This window comes from Motacilla alba, chromosome 3, assembly GCF_015832195.1.
Source record: "Motacilla alba alba isolate MOTALB_02 chromosome 3, Motacilla_alba_V1.0_pri, whole genome shotgun sequence".
NCBI classification, from domain to species: domain Eukaryota; kingdom Metazoa; phylum Chordata; class Aves; order Passeriformes; family Motacillidae; genus Motacilla; species Motacilla alba.
In genome coordinates, this window is record NC_052018.1 from 76,741,352 (window position 1) to 76,760,584 (window position 19,233).

A 19,233-nucleotide genomic window follows, 5' to 3' on the forward strand; every position below is an offset into this window, starting at 1 on the left:
AGGCAGTATAAAACTAATGAAAATTGATGTGGACATTAAATAGAAAACAGACACCTAAAATTATTTGAGCTTCTAGAATCTTGTTTTGAATTGGGTTCAATAACTATACATCTTGAGAATTTTCTGTGTATTTTTATTGTCCCAGTTACAAATTCAGAAGTTACACTTCCCAAACTTTACAATAATTTGTTTGCATTTACAAGTTAATTTGGGTGGGGAGGGTGTGATGGTGGTGGTGTTTGTTGGTTTTTTCCTAACTGGAAAGTTGATTCCATTTACTCTTTTAGTGCTAGAAGTTGGCATGTAGGGAAGAAAGAGGAGGAGGAAAATGAAATTTAAGCATTGAGTTGATTGCATGTTAGGCATTTAAATTCTACAGTTATGACACAGGGCTGTAATAAAATCAGAAAAAGAAATTCACAATATGAATATGACATAAAGAAGCCACTTTCACTGCTAGTACAATTTTCTGGTGGATGTTGAAAACTATTTTCTTCAGATTACTAAAGATAATTGACTGCTTTAAACACTTAAAGTCTGCCAAATCAGAATGCCTTCTGTGAGACTTGCTAGCCCAAGGCTTGTTCTTTCCTTTGAGTGGAGGTGCTGATGTAGAAGGTGTTCTCAGATAACTGCATCTAGACATTTATGTTAAGGTATTTGCCTTGAGGAGGAAAGGATAAAATATTATCTGTATATTTTAAAGACAGTGAGGAGCTAAAAATAATGGGATTTCTATAAAGAAAAGTCTTGTTATAACAATAGCTTTAGGGTGGTTTTTTTCATAAGATAATAATCATGTCTTTGGCTCAGACTGAAGGCTCATTTAATGGCAAGCACCCTCAAGTTATTGTTTGGAGCAACATATAAATTGAATATCCTTATTTGAAAAGAAAGATGAGAAAAAGCATAAAACATAATATTAAGGTGGTGAAAGATAATTCTCTAAGAGCAAATGCATATAATGTATCCCTTCTACCTTCTGTTCCTTCTTCCATCTTTCTTTCCTCTCCCCTCTTCTGTGCTTCTCAACCTTCCTTTGTTTTGCAGTCTTTTTTTTCTTCGATATGTTAAGAAATACAGTCCTAAGGTTCATGCACCAGGGTGTATTTTCAAAGCTAACTGGAAGAGAATAACTGAAATTTACACAGTGGAGACGTGCTTTATCCAAAAGTTCTATTCCCTCCTGGAGTCCCAGAGAATGAAAAGTATAATATGATAGCATCCCTTAAGATAATATCCAATATTCTTTTCCTCCTGTACCTTTTCCAGGGATTTAAGCATCCCCAAGAAGGCAAAAAGAGCTCATGATTGTGTCTTCTCTCTTGTGTTAGAAACATTCTTCTGTATGATGTGTTTATGGAAACATTGATTTTTACAGGCTATCTCAAAAGGCTTGATTCTGTAAACAGAAAATAAGAAAAAAAATTTGGTAAGATGTAATAAGAAAAGAGTCCCAAACTAAAGCTCTGTTGTCATAAATCTGTATTAGAGGACTCTTAGTTTTTAAACCTGTGTGTCCACATGCACACTGCTGTTGCCTGTTGAAGACAGCACACAGTAACCCCTGGACTATGCCTAAGAACTGTTAGGAACTTTGCTATTTGGCAAGCCTAAAAACCATGTCAGGTCCCATTCTAACAATTTAACAGCATAGACAGTTGCATTCCAGTGGCATAAGAACATTTTCTGACAGTATTAATTTTGCTAGCATAAGTCAAGAGTAGAACTAAAGTAAGATTACTATATAAGGTTTAAATTCTTGAAAAGAATCAACAGGGCCTCAGTAGGCCCAGTGAGACCAATCAAGAGAATAAAATGCCATTAGGGTATGTGAAGGCATTTTGACTTTTTTCATTTGTTCCTCCTTAATTACTGAAGGATTGTTTGGTGCTGAAAATGGTACTGGTAAAAAGAGTTCTTCCTCTTATTGTGGTATCCCATCATTTTCCCAACTTCATTGGTTACCTTGATGGGTTTTTTGCCCTGAAAAACAAGCAATACTGATTTTTTTAATCCGTGTCTCTATTCAGAAAGTTATGAGTCTGTGAAAGGAAGGCTTCTTGTGCTAACAAGAGTGCGTGACTGCTGTGGACTGTCAGAGATGAGCAGTTGTGCTTGTGCTGCTAAGGGCTGGGTGCTGCCTCAGAGGAGAGGAAAGTCTGCTGTGACCTGGCTTTAAAAGCTGAGTACAAGTGACACAATTTTTGGAGGTCATTGCATGCCAAAGTGTCAGTATGGAGGAATCAGTTCACAGCAAGCTGGAGCGCAGCAAGCTGCAAAGGGTAACCAGCAAGCAAACCAGGGTTTGGGTTAGGGTAGTTTACAAGCTGCTGCCTTTGTTTACTTTTGTTGTCTTTTCCTTCTATTTCCAAGGTATTTTCCTTTTCTCTCCGGTGGAGCATTAGTGAGGTTTTACAAGCACAGATGAAGGAAAAGGAGCAGGTTCTGCCCATCTCCTTTCAAAGCACGTCTGATTTGTTGGTTATTTGCTGTGCAGAGGAGCACTGTGAACTGAATCTTATAGATTACAGGATGTTTCTCCTCCAGCCTGATCACCTTCTACTCCTTGATATCATAAGATTCAGCCACTAGTGGCAAGGGTGCTTATTGTGTCTGAACACAGAGCCCATACAAGGCATGTCTGAGCAAGCAGGCAGAGCAAACACATGGTACCAGGTACTAATTTGAATGTACCAGTGCATGCAACAAAGAATCCCCTTGCCCACGTCCTCAGGAAGCAGATGCTGTTGCCTGCCAGAGAGAGCAGAGATTTTACAGGCAATAATGTGTGTCATTTCCATACCCTGAAAAAACCCTTAACAACAGAGTTAACAGGAACACTGCTGAAAAGAGTACTTGCCATCAAGCACACTAATTTTAAGCATGCCTGTTTTCTCCTCTTATATTCTGGTTTAGCACAGTCAGGCTGTTTCTGGGTTCTAGCCTCTTGGCACTGCTTTCCAGTAGAAATAAGAAACATGAAAGCACATTTTACAGGAAAACATGTAACAGAGGAGAAAATAGGTCAGATTTCACTTGCCAATGCTTCTTTAAGTTAACAGCTGTGGGTCAGAATACATTTTTATACAGAAGCACAGCCAGAAAATTTAAGCTTGCACAGTGATGTCTCATGGTGTTCACAACCTTCATTTCATGACCTTTGGTGCATTGTGTGGCAAGTGATCAAAGACAAAAAAACAGGGGTTTGCTGTTGTTGTTATTGTTTTAAGGGATTAAATATTTTAGTTTTCTGGTAATACTGTATTTATCTATACTGTTTTCTTTTAATTAGAACACCCTATGTAAAGACGTATTTTCATCCCTTAGGAAAGGAAATGTAGGGATGTATTTTTGCTACTCACAAAAGTCCATGAAGGATGGATTAATGACTGCAAAGTTATATCTGCTATTACTTTCTTAGTACTTTTTCTTTTCTCAAGTAAGGTCTTTATACGCATTTCAAATACCTACCTTGGTCTAAATATTTGGGGCCTGGATTGTTACTCACAAGTTGCCTGTAATTGATAGGTTACTGTTTCCACTAATCCATAATAGCATATTGCTCATTAGAAAGCAGGATTTGCTGCTCTACTTTCCTCCAAACTGTGTAAATTCTAAACCACAAATGACTGTGGCAATGTTTCTATACTTTCTATATTTATATTTTATAGAAATATCAGCATTGTTCTAATATATTTTAATAACATATTCAATCAGAAAGTACCTGGAAGTGTTTTCATGGCAAGAAAACCATGTACTTAAAGCATCATAAACAGGCAATTCTTTCAATAGTTTTGAATGAGAGTGTGGAATGTGTAAGATAGACAGGAAAGCCAGAAGTGTCACCAGCTTTGTAGGAATTAGAAGACTATATTCTCCCACATACATGAGGAAGCCACACAGTGGATGAATAATTTGGCTTATTTAGATATTGTTATTTTGTTTTGCAACAAGGATAGAGCCAAGACTACTGCTCAAGGATATTATTACTGTTTTCTTTTGATTGTTTATGAAGCAGGAGAGTGCCTGAAGTGTCTGTGTCACCAAAGTTTATATTTTTCTTTTTTTTTTTCCCTTATACTTTTTTTTTTTTCAGTGATTCACCTGTTCTTGAATGGTGATGACCTGAAACCTAAAACAGATCTGCTTTGGAATGACATGGAGATCCATTTAGAAATTAAATTATGTCACAATGCTTATATAGTAAGCTTTTTGAAGTACAGGAAGATTGACAAAGTGGAAACATGTGCTAGAAATACGGAATTGTTTTATGATAAATATAGTACTCATAGGTGGGGTTAAGGACTCTGATGTAGCTGAGTGCATTCATATTTATTTACTGCAGAGAAAGGAACTCCACATGGCTATTTTTGCTTTGCTGACTGTAATCCCATCAAAGCAGCCTTATAGACATCTGCTAAGGTTTTTTGTTATTATTTGGTTAAGATTTTAAGATTGAAGTGAGAAAAATCCAACTGTCACCTAGAAATGACCTCTAGGCAGTTTCACAGATTTGTCCAGCATGATTTTCACATACTTCTACAGGCTTAGACGTATTCCTTGCCCCAAAGTGCTTCAGACTGTGGCTACTAACATTTTCTAAAAAATAGTAGTCTCATATATGTGGTGTGCTGTTTAACCTTTATTCAGTCTAGCTTTTCTCAAAACATTAAGAGTACGGACCAAGCAAGAGAGAAATTGCCCCAAATATTTTTCAGTAGGCATTGCAAGATATATCAACTGATCCACTGTTATGTCTGCAAATAATTCCTTATGCTAAGTAGCCCCTCACATCCACTGGACTCAATCTCTGTACAATAATAACCATCATGAGATTTTTAGGGTGTACTAGAACAATCAATTTCTCAGAATGCTTCTTATCTAAACAGGATCAAGTCTTAGTATCTTTCTTTAGCCAGTATCTTGTGGTAGTCTGTCTGAGAATTATCTGCACCTTGCTGCTCTGGAGGGAAGGAGGAAAGGGCTTATGGACCAGAAATCACTTCCACCCCTGCTGTTGTTGGGCCACAGTTATCCAACAGTATTAACATGAAGCAGAAAGATTTAAGGTCCCCTTTCTTTTTCATTTATGTCAATGCACACTGATAAAATTCTAACGAAAAGGAATCCAAGCACAGGAGTGAGTTACTTATTATGGAGATTTCCGGTGATGCATTGTAATGTTGGATTTTCAATTTTTAAAAGCGGTTACATTCCTAATTGGTGAACAAAAAGGACCAATTTATCCCTTGCTATGAGAAACATTTTTCTTATATATTATTCTCACGAAGCCTCTAATTCAGCCAAACACATTATGTAAATGGAACCTATGAAACACTTTCTAAAATATATATCAGATTTACATTACTAGCCTGTTGTGTTAGATTGAGGAAGGGACCTTGTTACACTGTGGCAATTTTTTTTTAACTTTCATAATACTCCTTTCTAAAATAAATTGCAATTGGTACAAGCAAGGCTTCTATCAATTACTCTTGGGTGTATCCTAAATGAGTATTCAGTAACTTCACCTGGGCATTGTGATCATAATCTCTACAGCTTCATCTTTACTGATCTCAGGAACAAGACTTTTATGCCCCCTTTAAATAAGAATTGCATTCTTTTGATACAAAATCTGCAAATGTTGGACTGCAGCAATTGTTCCAATGCCAAATGGATTTGGATCAATCTGCCTTGCATACAGATTGAGTTTCTCAAAGCCTTATGACACAGATAGCCTGGGCTGAAAAATTAGCGGGCAGTGTAAGAGCTGTGAAAGCTAAGCTTGTTTTTTCTGACACAGTCAGAACCCAGATTTATATCTACCTTGTACACATTGCTTGGAGTCTGATGGTGTTAAAAGATAGCATTTTTTATGATAAAATAAAGATGCCGTTTATTTATTTAAGATAAATTTAAGATAAATAAAGATGCAGTTTAAATATGTACGTGTATGCCTATGCCCCTTCTGGAGACTTTAGTTTTGATTTTAGACAGTTCTGATACATTAAGAAGCAAAATCAATTATCACAAAATAATTTAGGGCAGAAACTGAGCATAGTAGTTCATTTGCATAATTAAGTGCTGTTAATATTGATTTTGTACAAGTTTAGGTGGAAATATTAATAACATTATTTTCATTTCTGGCCTGACTTTAAGATACTCCGCTTTTGATGGCTTTCTCATGCATCTCACCACACACATGTATTTTGTCTTTAAAGTGAAGGTCAGAGAGGTGTGAATTTAGAACCAGGGAGCTTCCCATGAAACTAGAAAAGATTCTTAGACACTGAAGTAATTGAAAAGAGCAATTAACCCTTAAAGTGAGATATCCATTAAAACTATAGACAAATTTTATTCAATCCACAATTTATGAAGAAATATAAGGGTTTTTCTAAAGTGTTTCTAGTTTTTCTGGAGGTTACATTTGACTGGTGACCATAGGGACACTGTAGGGACAAGGCAACTGCTCCTCTAACATCTCCATAATGATATGGGGACCGTCCAGAGCTAAACTCATAGAGATCAGCTTCTCATTTTGCCTTACAGCTGTTTTGTTGGGTTTTTTTTTAATTATTATTTGTTACATTCGGAACAGCAAGTGGGCAACTAATAAGGATTAGTAATGGGGAGGTTTTATTTAATTCAGTTTTAAGCTGCTTTATTCAAGAAAATCCTTAAAACACAGAGATTATATTTTTGGAGATACTAACACACTGCCATGAATTCTATAGTATGTACAATACTAAAACATATTTTCATGGAAGATTAAATGCTTGTATACAGTATGTGAAATTACTGATTGCATTTTGAAGCTGTATTCCCACACTGAAGTCTGTGTTTTACTGTTTCAGGGGATTTTCAAAGCATCATCTCAGGTTTTAGAGAAAATGTAGCAGTATTTCTAAACCTAACGATTTTATCACAAGTCTTGCTGTATTTCATTTTGTATTTCAATACTTGTCTCCTGGAGTACCATAAATGTGTGAGAACTCATATTTTTATTTTTAAAAATAATTATACTTCTTCCTAGTTACTAAAAAAATTGAAATTTGGGGTGAATTTCTGCCTGTGTTCACTCACAAGCAAATTAAAGGAGTAAAGTAATTCAGCATTTGAATGGGAATCTCACTGTTGTGTTCAATTTAACACATCTCTCTTTATTTTTTGCCATTTTGAGACTTGAGGTTGGTAATAGCTCTGAAATATAAGAAATAATGTATAGTACACTTTACTTTGGAACAGACAGTTGTGTTGTGTCCATCAGGAGTTAGCAGAAGTTACCCTATATTAGAGCAAAACCATTAGGTTTGATCAACATGTTCCTGCAGTGAAGGCACATTTCATGTGTGTATAATGTTTTCTGTGTTACTCAATTTTTCTTTCACCTTCAGTGAGCTGGTCCTGGGCAGGCGTTTGGAAACCACTGGCTCTCTGGCTCTCTCTGGCTGTGACTATCACTGGAGAGTCTCTGAGTGCAGGCCACCTCAGGAGTAAAACTCTTTGTCCTCACTTATTTCAAGTGTTTCCTCTCTGCATCTCCACAAGCAGTATTCTGTCAGGCTTGGGATAGCCATATTTAGTCTCTGCATGTGTGAAGGGTGTCTGTGCTCCTGTAATGGTCCACGGAGGCTTAGCCCATACAGGCAATGGAGACAAACTGATGACTCAGCTCACCTTACTGCAGGTAGCTGGAGGCTGATCAGCTCCAGCCTCCACTAAGTGTATTGACCATAGCAGGAATTTCTCACTTACCATATGGAATTTCTCACTTACTGTATTTATACTCAGCACTTAAGTTTAGGTGTCTTACTCCCAAATTGAATCCCACACCTCTCACCAGAAGCTGAATTACTTTACTCATTATTACTAAGAGAATGCCTTTGCTGCAGAGTTCAAATGGCTGCCTTGAGAGGCTGAAGGCACATGGTGGTTTCCACAAAATCTTTACTTTCCTAGATAGTCACATACCTATTTTATCCTACCTATCAGCATTTGATGTTTTACCGTATATGATCTTTCCTCACCTCATGCAAAGGAGATGTGTTACTAAAGGACTTTTCTCACTGTAGGTTTCAGTTTCCAGTAAAGTTTCAAATTCCAGTTAAAGCTTTACTTCCATTTCCGCATAGCTGATTCATGTTAAAAACCATCTCTTTCGAAAAGTGCTGCAATATACCAGGGTAATATCTGTTTTTACATATGTAATAATCCTGTGTACTGTGAATTGAAAATTATTATTAAATTAGAAGTTTAAAATTAAGCTTTCTGTGGAGTTCAGTCCAGTCCTTGTTCATCACTCTAACTGCTTTGTCTTTAACAGGAGTCCTGTGCTTGTGTTTCAATGTGTGCATCGCCATGTCATTTGCCTGGACTGCTTCCATTTGTACTGTGTGACCATGCTGAATGACCGCCAGTTCATCCATGACCCGGAGCTTGGCTATTCCCTCCCCTGTGTAGGTATGTTTCTGGTGATATTTTTATAACAGTTTTTTTTTTTTTTTAATGTAATTTTGATTTCAGGGTAAGATTTTTTTTAACACCTATTAGTTTTGTGTAAATCAGTGGAATTGTACTGCGTTCATAAAAGTTATTTAATTTGTTGGAGAAAATATTTGAATATTGAAGTGTATTTTGCTAAGCATGTGAACTGGAGAATTAACTGGATTTAAAGGGCATTTCTTTTAAAATCAAATGTTTACTTTCTTCATATTAGTATTTTATAATCATAAAGTGCAAGCAGATGATAGCATTACACTCCGATTAAAAAAATAAACAAAATACCTTGACCTCCACATTTTCAATTACAAATTAAGTAAATTATTAACTTTCTTGGTCTGTCTTCAAGCACTGATGAAAAAGGACTGCAACAGGAATTTTAAATAATCTTCCTTTTGGTGAAGTTATTACCACTAATTATCATCTCATTGAATGAAATCTAGTTATGTGTTTTACTTGAGTGGGAAACAAGGTTTGACTTAACTATTAACAAAGGATTAAATGGAATATAGAAGATTTGTTTTTAGAATTGATTCAATTACACTGGCATGTGGACTGCAAAGTTGTCAAAAATTTTGCCATGAAGAGGTATATTCTATACAGAGCATTCTTTTTTCTTGGCGTTGCATTAGAATGGGAGCATATATGTTTGTCTTAAGTGCTGTATCATGGTGTGAGAATAATTTTACAGCATATTAGAAGCTGCAAAAAAGATAGGTTTGCCTGGTTACCTGAATGGCTGATAAATAAGTTTTAAACCACACTAGATGGAAGAAAAATTGACAAAAGTTCTTAGTAGAGTGGCATCTATTTAATCTGAAAACATGCCTTGAGGATATTGAAAGTACAGTAGTAAAAAATACTTTAAATTATTTATTTTTAACTGTTTCAAGAACAAGCAAGCAATGATTCTTCACATTTGACTAGAATTGCTGTTTATGTGCTGTGTTGCCAGGTCTTATTTTACTTCCCCCTAAACAGCTACTGCATTTACACACTGATGTCATCTTACACAAAATAATTTTTAATGTTTTGTAGGAAAACTTGTCATGAGAAACTGAACAGGAACTTTATACCCGGTGTTCTTTCCTTGACCTTTACATTAGCATAATACTGTGTGGTCAATCTGTACTCTCAGCCTCCTTCCTTGCTTCTCCAGAAGTTAATCCATTTGCTGCTCCCACACAAATTAATAAGCTGCCTGAGTAGAATCCTTCCTTTTTTCCCCTGTTTTATTGATTTCTTCCATTTTCTTCTGTTAGCTCCTTAGGTTAATCAGTTATGCCAGTGGTGCAGCAGGCAGCTCATCTTTCTCATTGCTTGTGGGCCTCCTCGCTGCTGTGGCTGGTGTCAGAGAGCTTCCTCCAGTTCAGTCTGATATGTCAAACTAATGACCCTTCTGCCTCTTCTGTCTGTAAAACCATTGCTAGTCATGCTGCACTAAACTTGTATTAGGATTTTTCCGTATATTTTCAACTTCAGTTGCTCAGTTCAGAAGTTCTTTTTTTCTCTGAGAGGAGACTAAGAAGTTTTCAGAAGTTTTTACCCCTGACTGGCAGTTGCCAGGCAGTCTTTTTCTCTCTTCTGTTTGCTGGAGTTGAACATTATGGGAATTGAACAGTGGAAGCAGAGTAGGGATGAGGAGAATACACAAAAAGATGGTGCTGGGATGCTCAGGGTTGCAATTTCAGTCTTAGAGTGGTGAGGAAGGCATGGGTTTGGCTTAAGGAAGGCATGCTGTAGAGGATGCACAAAGGATGGGGTACTTCTGCTGTTCAAGTGAGATAGAGTTCATCTGAGGGAATGGGAAAGAAGCTATTACTGCCAGTCTAGCCTCAGCTGTGTTATACTCCAAGTGTTATAGTAGCTATGTATGGGAAGACTAAAATATTGCTATTCTCAAACTTTCAGAACTCCCCAAACTGGAAGGTTGTTTTAAAAATACTATACCTCAAAGCAGTTCTAATAGCCATAGTAATACAATTGCACTATTTTTCTCTCTCATTGATTGCTACCTCTGTCAGTTGTCTCTGTTATGTTAGCAGTTTTGCATTAAAAAAAAAAAAGGCATTTGGAAGTATTCTCTAAGCAGAGCTGTTGTAACTTCATGCTTCATTTCTGCAGCTATCTGAATCGAACTTTCTGATATACAGGTCATTAGGCTGTTTCTAGTATTAAGTTTAACTTGAGTTAGGAACTAATGATTATTTTTTGTTCTTTGAGCAAGTCATGAGACTGAGCTTCATCTTACCTGGGAGAAGGAGTCATGCCTGCATTGCCAACCTCTTCCTACTGTTCAGACCCAAGGGGTTTTAGCCTCCTTCACAGCTATGGATGCAGCAGCTCTCATCAATGAATTCACTTAAGAAACTTTCACAACAGTGTCACGTGATTTTCTTTTCCCCTTATCATGGTACTTCTACTGAATAGCATAAGATGGTTTTTTTACAGTCTACAGTTCACAATCTTCATTTTGCAACTGCAATTTGCAGTTTGTATTTACATGTGGGTATGATAAAGCACTATTTGACACAGCTTTTTCTTATTACCTCAATGAAGCCTCAAATGAATTCTCCTTGACAGGAATTAACACCATGGGACATGCCAAGAAAAGACCTTTCTTATTCTGACAATGTGGGTTTAATACATGTTATATCTAATAGAGAATGACTCAAAGTAAAAAAAAAACATTAGGTCTGAACTTTATTGAAAAGATAGAGGTTTGTTTGAGCCTTCTAAAAGGAGTACAAAACAAAGTCATATCCACTCTGATGAGATTTATGTTATGGTAGCTGACCAGGCTGCACAGACAGCTCAAAAGAGTAAAACATATATTTTTAAACAGCACAGACCAATGCTGAAATAGTGTTTGTGATGTCTTGAAGTTTGACATTTGGACATTTTAAAAGTTATTTGATCATTTTGATGTAAGAGTAGATTTATTTAAAAACTGGCACATTTCTTCAAGGCATACGTGTACACATTGCCCTCAAATTCTGCAGGAGGGTTTGATTTTGTAATTAAGCATAGTTAAATAGTTGGCACTTCCAATTAGTTCTGTTCATTCTAGTGTTTTTCAAAAATAGAGATAACATAATGAACATAGCCTGCAGTTTCCATTAACATTTGACTCACTGTTCCCGATTTTTATCAAGGGAATGTACCAACATAGCAAGTTTTTTATATCTTTTATTGGATCAACCTAGAGGTGAAAGCACCATACACACAACAGAATAAAAATAAACAGCAGCTGCTACAGCAAAGGGTCACTGTGACAGACGAGATCAGTGTTATCATCACAAGTGTATGATAACTTGAGCTGGAAAGGATCTAGGGATTTCAGATAAACAGGGCTTCTCAAGTAGGTTTAATTTCTTGCTTCCTGGCGCACATGTGCCAGAGGATGCATTTTGTCGTTGCATTCAGGTATTTTGTGTGGTTATATCCTTGCTTTGCTTTGATTTCTGTTATGGGGCCTAATTAAGCAGGCGATAAGAAGGTTTCAAAAGAAAGCTATCATCTGAGCTGATGAGCTGTGATATGTCACCTCAATAGCGCTATAGCTTCACTTTGTTCCAAAACAAAATGTGTCATTGCTGTGATTTTTGGAAGAACAACATGAATTCCTTAGTGTTCAGCTGCTAATCGAGTGCCAGGCAGCAGTACTCCAGCTGAGAAGAGCCAGCCTTGAGGACCGGAGCTCTGAGCACAGTAGCAGTGCATTGATAGGATTAGCTGTTCACAGGAGTGTGGCAGCAGCCCCACGACTCAAAACCCCTGCATCAGCTCAGAGGAAGCACTTGCAGATAGGAACTGGCCGAGTTCCATTGGTCATTAAAAAAAAAAGTAAATGTTACAGATTATACTCTCTGCCCTTGTTAAATAGCAACAAAAATCTATCCCATCTCTCTGTGTGGTGTCTTGTATTAATGAGGCTTCATGCATAGAAATTTCCATGAGTGGTGACCTCCAAGTATCTTTGAAATAATTAATAAGGAGCTTAGAGGGATGGATTTGCATATGCATGAAAGATCATTTATGGTTATTTAGTTACTGCGCAGGGCAAAGAATCTTATAGCATTACCTCAAAGAAGGAATTGTACACAAATATACAGTGTATTACCTCTTCTAAGCACATTCTTTTCCTATGAACACTGTTGCACTTTTAAAATAGCATTAGAGCATTGTGAATCTTGGACCCCGATGTAAAATAGATTTCCACAGTTCTTAGGTAGTAAAAAAGTTGTTGGTACCAAGGAAAGGCAAGGTTTTATGCTGCTGTAGGCACTTTGCAAAAACATCTTTGCATCACTTTATTTCTTATGAGTGATCATACGCATGATGTATTTTAAAGGAATCCAGATAAAGGATGCAGTTCTCCTGATGACTGTAAAACACTATTTTATCTGGAAGTAATCTTATTTTACCACAGTTATATAAATAAATAAGGAGAATTACCCCAATTTGTGTATGGAACTGCTAATAAAAAGGACTAAAGCTTTAAAGTCTAATAAATTGCCTCGAGAACCACGTTCCACTGAAGGAAAGCTTCTAGGGTTAGATTAAATTTTTTATCCACATTACATGCTGTTTGTATAATAACAGTATGTCAATGCAGTCATGAATCTCTGAATCATCTTTCAAAATCCTAGTATCCTTGTAGAAAAGGGGAGAATGAAGAGCTTAAGCAAAGTTTGCAAGTAGAAGGGAGGAGAAAAACTGATTTGACCACACCAAATAGTGTGTTCGAGTCTTTTCTGTTGTGGACAAAAGCTCCAACAAATTTCAGAAGGTGTTTGTATGCAAGAGGGTTTAAAGTGAAGGTCAGTGTTCTAGGAACAGAACCTTCTCAGGAATGTAACGTAGAAGCATGTATCGTTTGGTGGGGCCTAAAGTGAGCCAGTTGGTACAAGAAATGTTTCCTGGTGTGAAGCCTCAATATGTCAACAGTCTCTGAAGTCTATGTTCTCCAATAACACTGCTTAAACATATTTGAGATACCTTAGGAAATGACAAAAATTGGGAAATGGGAGTGATTATTAGAGGAATAAAATAAAAGGGATTAAACCACACACATTTGTGGATTTAGGAATTAATGCAAAGTACTCTTCAAGTTTAATATTTAGGAGCTGTTAACTTCTTGGCAGCAGTAAACTTTTTTTTAAATTTCTTGTTGGTGTGAAATATCTAAGCATACAGAAGCAGAGAAGGGAGCCAAAAACTTATAGATAAACGAGATTTTTACTCTCAAGGATTTTTGAATTTGCAGAAGTTTCCTGAATTTTTTTTTTTATAATCTTCTGCATTCTCCTCTCACTGTGGTCATAAAATAAACATGAACTAATGGTGTATCAAGTGCTTTTTTGTGTTCCTTTACTAGCACAAGCTCATGAGACTAGCTCAAAGGACATAGTTAGAAGTCACAGCAGCTCTTTCATTTCCATTTTCACTGTTGACTGAAGTTCAAGCAGTGACATCTGAGGTTTGTTCCCTCAAGTCTTTGTGCTGTTTCTGTGGCTACAGATTGCCAACTTCTTATCAGAACAGACTTCAAATCTACAAAACAAGCAGAGCTTGATCCCATGGTATATTTGAAGTAGGCGTTGGATTTTTTTCTGGGAACAACTACAGTGAAATCATACAATGTGATACTTACAGAAATCTGAGTGGCCATAATTAAATTCTGCATGAGATGTCTTACCCATAGGTGTTTTCCTCCCTTATCTCTCACTAGTCCTTCTATTGCAATATATTTAATTTGTAAATTACATAGAGATGACAGTGCACATAGGCCTAATCTGGTTAGCAATAATGAGGGACAAGAGATAATGAAAAAATCTTGCGTGGAAATTAATTGACTTTAAGAGGAACTAGAAATGAACTTTCAAAGCACACTTCTTGTGTGCAGAGGGGTCTATCTGTCTTTCCCCATTTCTATGTCCAGCTGAAACAGAGGTGAATTTTTGTCTCAGCTGGAGTCAGTGAAAGCTGTGACTTTGTCTTTGGAAATGAAAGGTATTTGTTCTGACTGAAAGCACTTCAGCCCATACTTGTTTACCTTACAGTGATTAGTTGATGGGGATATTTGGTTGATAAGACACTTTTAAGTTGGTATCTGATTGAGAAAAACCATCACATACATGAACAGTAAAATCAAGTCATACAGTTTTATTAGTCACCAACTTTACACTGAATTCCTTGGATGGGTTTTTAACTCAAGCTATTTTCTAATTCATCTTATGTAGGTGCTGTTATAGCAAGTGCAATAATTTTGACTGTACCTCCTTAATGCCTGTTTTCTCCAGGAAAATATATTTTTTTTAAGAAAGAAGGGTCAGCTTCTGAAAAAGGAACTTCTGTGTTCATTCATGGCTGCGGATGCATTTTCAAGCAGGACTACACTGAGTTGTCCGTGGATGGCGTTCCAAGTCCTGAATGGCCTTGCTCGGTGCTCCCATTCTAGTCCATAGGCAGTTAATGTTCATGAGGAGGCCGGGGTGAAAGATGGGAACAACTGAGATGAATAGAAGGAAGGAAAAATAACATAGGGAATAATGGAAAGAAGAGTCATGAAGGGAAGGAACTGAGAGACCAAAGAGGCTGTGAATAAAGGAGAAGTGTTGGTGACTGTTCAAGGCATGAAACAAGAAAGGTCAAAAGGGTGAGGGTAGGTAAAATGAGTAAATAATGCCTCCAGTTTCTCTCATAAAGCTGGGAATTTAGCTTTCCATGACAGTAGTTCATTAGTTAATACATTGAATGTTCTTGCAGAGACTGGAAACAAGTTTGTCCTAAAAATGTCCAAGAGACTGAAGAAGATGTTGATTTTTACAGTAAGAATTTGTTTGAGGTCTTTATCTTACACTCATGCAGCATGAGGGGAAGCTGACCTTTCATGTTTGGGTAATTAGAGATTTCCTAATGGATCAGTTTTTATCCAAGAGGGTTTCTTTCAGTATAACGCCATCCCTGAGGTGGGCTGTGCAAGCAGCAGCCTTTATAAGAAATCATTGCTGTCTGCTAACCTATATATTCCATAAATAACCTGCTGGGACCACCTGTGGCACATGCAGTATGTGTTTGGTCTCCAAAGCCTAGTGATTAATATTCCCTGAGTCACTTTCTGAGCCTTGGTCTCCCACATGGCAGCATGTAGAGCTGCTGCCATATCACAGAACCAGCTAAGGACATTCCCCTTCAACAAGGAGTTGGCTTTAATTAAATTTCTGTGTCTGGGAAGTGAAAATCTAATTTTCTTTTTGACATTTTCTATATTACTACTTAGACAAAATTATGAAAATAATTAATCCCTGTGAAGCAGACATCAGCATTATAAGAGATACAAAAATATTGCATATAAATAATACTACTAATCACCAATCTGTTATAATTTATTGATGCAAGGTCTTATTAAAACTCTTAAATCAGATTTGTTCTTCATATAGCAGATGTGTCAAATGATTGCACAATGTAGATGCAAGTGAGGGTTATAAAAAGTAACATGGTTCAAACTACTTCTCAATAAATTCTATCTCCCCAGAAATGTATTTCAAGACAACAAATAAATGGGGAAAAGGACATAAGGTCTGTAATTTAGAAAGAGGTTTTGATTGTATATCTGAGACAAATACAGTCCAATATAATGGTGAATGAAACTGTTGATAAATTAAAGGTCTGCATGCAATAACTATATTCTCATTCTGGCCCATGGGGAATCCTTTTTCACATTAAAAAAGCCATCATATCACCTAGTGTCATTTGGTAGTCTTGTTTCCTTCCCTTCTTGTAAGCATGGAAATTATTAACTATAATTATCTGTTGCTTATAGAAATTTGCCACCATATGATAACAGAGTAGTCTTATTTGGAAATAATTCTAGATTCTTTAAGATAGAAGATATTTGGGCTTAATCCCAATTTAATATGCTCTTACAAATGAATTATTACGATGCTTGCAGTTAGCTTTTTTGCTTTGATGCTTGATAAATTTGGGTTAGTTAGAAATTTTTATGTTTCATTTTCCCATTTTAAAACCAATGTACCCTCATTATTTCAGTGAAACTAATAGGACAATAGGATTTGCCAGAACAATGTAATATCCCTACATTTACTGCATTTTTTTAACATAAACATATAAATATCTGTAAGGAAACGAACACTGGAGTTTGCAGAGTATGGTGATTCTTTTGAGTTCAGCTGGACAGAATCAGGGACACCTTCTAAGAAAGGACTTCCTAGTACACCATTCAGTCTGGTTCATAGCCAAGGCAGGAATAAAGGGACATGAGATAACAGTTAGTTGAGAATGACAATGAAATGTGTATTTTACTTATACCTCGTTTAAATAAGGGTGAATGAAATTCTTACAAGACTTTCCCATTTCTGAAACACCTGTGGAAGCGAAACTTGACAGACCCTTGTTAGTCACGTCCATCACTAACAATTTAAGTTTGAATATTCACACTTTTCCTGTTAATACCTTTGCGTACCTTGTTCATTGCAAATGCTCGTGGATAAACTTTAACCGTAAATAATAAGCTGTAATACAACCACATTCATAAGTTTACATAATGTGTGGAATGTTAAGCCTTAAGTGCCTTGATCAGGCTTAGACTAAAGATGCATCCTATAATCTGTTTATTTGAAACAGAGATCAGAATGTTAGGAAACAGTCATATTTGAAACTGAGACCATCTATCAGCATCCTAGTGGGTGACTGCAAGCGCACTACCTGCCTGTCAGTCAGGACCTGTTTTCTTCTCTTTTCTGTTACCCTTTGCCCTAGATGTCTCTTTTTAAACCTCATAAAAAATGAGGTACTGCTATAAAAGCAATGACCTGGCAAAGTGTGCAGCTCTTGCCACTTGGTGCACACCCCAGCTACTCCACCTTCAGCTTTGTGGCTAACACTGCATGACATACCAGTGCTTCAGGAATGCTTTTACTGTTAGGCTTTTACAGAAATAACCAAAATATCCATGACAGAGTTTTGCTGTATTAATACTAAACTGGAAATCTGAAGGAGTTCTCACCCCCATTTAAGATATTTGGTTGTGACTGTGTATTCATATATATCTGTATAAAGCACATGTGTATAGCTATGTGTAAAACGTAAATAGCGTAGCTGAAGGTGTTAAAAACCAGACAAATGGCACAACTGGGAAGTACAGTGACAAAGGTCTCCCCATTAAAATTCTCCTGCTTAGTTTTTCTGATTTCTTCCTCTATTTGTTTCCCTTTCTTTATTTTTCCCTAAGAATTTGCCTCTCTTGATTCTGCATTATTTCTTTTCATGATTTATTTATTTCTTGGTTTCTGGGAAGTAAAATATATTTTCTATTTTATCTTTCACTGCCATTCCCTTTGTTGTCTGGCCATCTCTGTTGCATTATTTGCTAATCTCTAAATATTGCTAGCACACCCTCTGATTCTTTTCCATATTTTGCTCTTCATTTCTCATTTTGTCTTTCTTTTCTCTCTGTCACCTTGTCATGCCTTTCCATCTCCTGCCCTCTTTTGTTCTGATTGAGATTCCAGTCACTCTTGATCTCTCCTGTAAGGACCACAAAGCAGTGAGGCCTCTGGGCAGATGAAAGCATAAGGAAAACTGACTCTGCAGGTGGAGTAATGAAAAGGGGTCGCTTCTGAGGGTCAGTTTTTTGTCTGTGATCACTAGAAAAGGGGCGTTCGGTATTGTCCCTCAGCTGCATAGGAGAACCAGCTAGGTCTTATTCCCTGACCTTTTTCTTTCCCACCTGGCTAGCAGGAATATTCACATTCACCTGTTGAATACCTGGCACTGTGGTTTGTGTGTCCCCTGGAGAGAGGCAATGGGAGTAGTTAGAAGTGAAGGCTGGTGTGCTCTGATAACCTGGCCCAAGACAGCTGCTTGGGAAAGAGAACCTTGTGTCAATCAGAGGGCAGGGCTCAAAGGCTTGATTATTAAAACCACATTCTCTTCATTATCCTTACCAGGTAGAAAACAGCTATTAAGAACTTGGGGCTTTTTTTTCTGGTTTTTTTTTTTTTTTTTCTCTCTAGCCTTGCAAGCACATAAGCACACATAGGCACAGCCTTCTGCAGAAATTCTGGCCAGCTAAAACATGAACTAAACTATGGAAAAGTTCTTTTGTTTGTCTTCTACTGTGTTTGAAAAATGAAAGAGTGCAATGCCAGGTACGAAGGAAGCTCAGCTTGTCAGTTAAATGGGCTGCCTTGCGAAGCCAGATTTTGCTTTTCAGGATCCATGTCCTCAAGTAATATCCGCTATTGCTATCACTGCTGGAGGAAGGCTGGAAATTATGGAGGTGTTTTGGGTAATAAGTGCTAGCAGGGAGACAGTATTTACCAGGAGTCTGTGATGAGACTCTCAGGTAAATAACAAGCATTTTAGAAAAACAACCTAATTATGTATTTAATCGCTTGGAGCCCTTCCATTCACTTGGGAAAATAATGTGCATTTTGTAAATCTGCCTAATTATTTATTTGAGAAGGAAGTAATTCTAGTCTCTGGGGTATGGAATGTGATTTTTTTTTTTTTAATTTTTTGTGCAGATCTGATATACTTGAGAATGTATTTCAAATAAATCGACACCCCACCATCTCAAAATACCAAACCAAGACAACGCAAAAATGTTATTAATGCAGTGGGGGGGGGGGGGGGGGGGGGGGGGGGGGGGAGAGGGGAGAGGGGTATTTTAACTTTTGTATCTAGTGTTCTGGTATTTCTACAAAG

The 19,233-nt window shown here is 37.0% G+C and overlaps 1 protein-coding gene across 1 annotated transcript in view; it reads left to right on the forward strand.

Annotated features, from left to right (window-relative positions):
- Window positions 1-19,233, forward strand: part of PRKN (parkin RBR E3 ubiquitin protein ligase) — a 682,953-nt gene that overhangs the window by 406,351 nt on the left and 257,369 nt on the right. Inside the window, exon 7 of the mRNA XM_038130606.1 lies at window positions 8,324-8,460. Within this exon, the coding sequence (XP_037986534.1) occupies window positions 8,324-8,460 (137 nt within the window). The remainder of the gene's footprint in view (window positions 1-8,323; window positions 8,461-19,233) is intronic.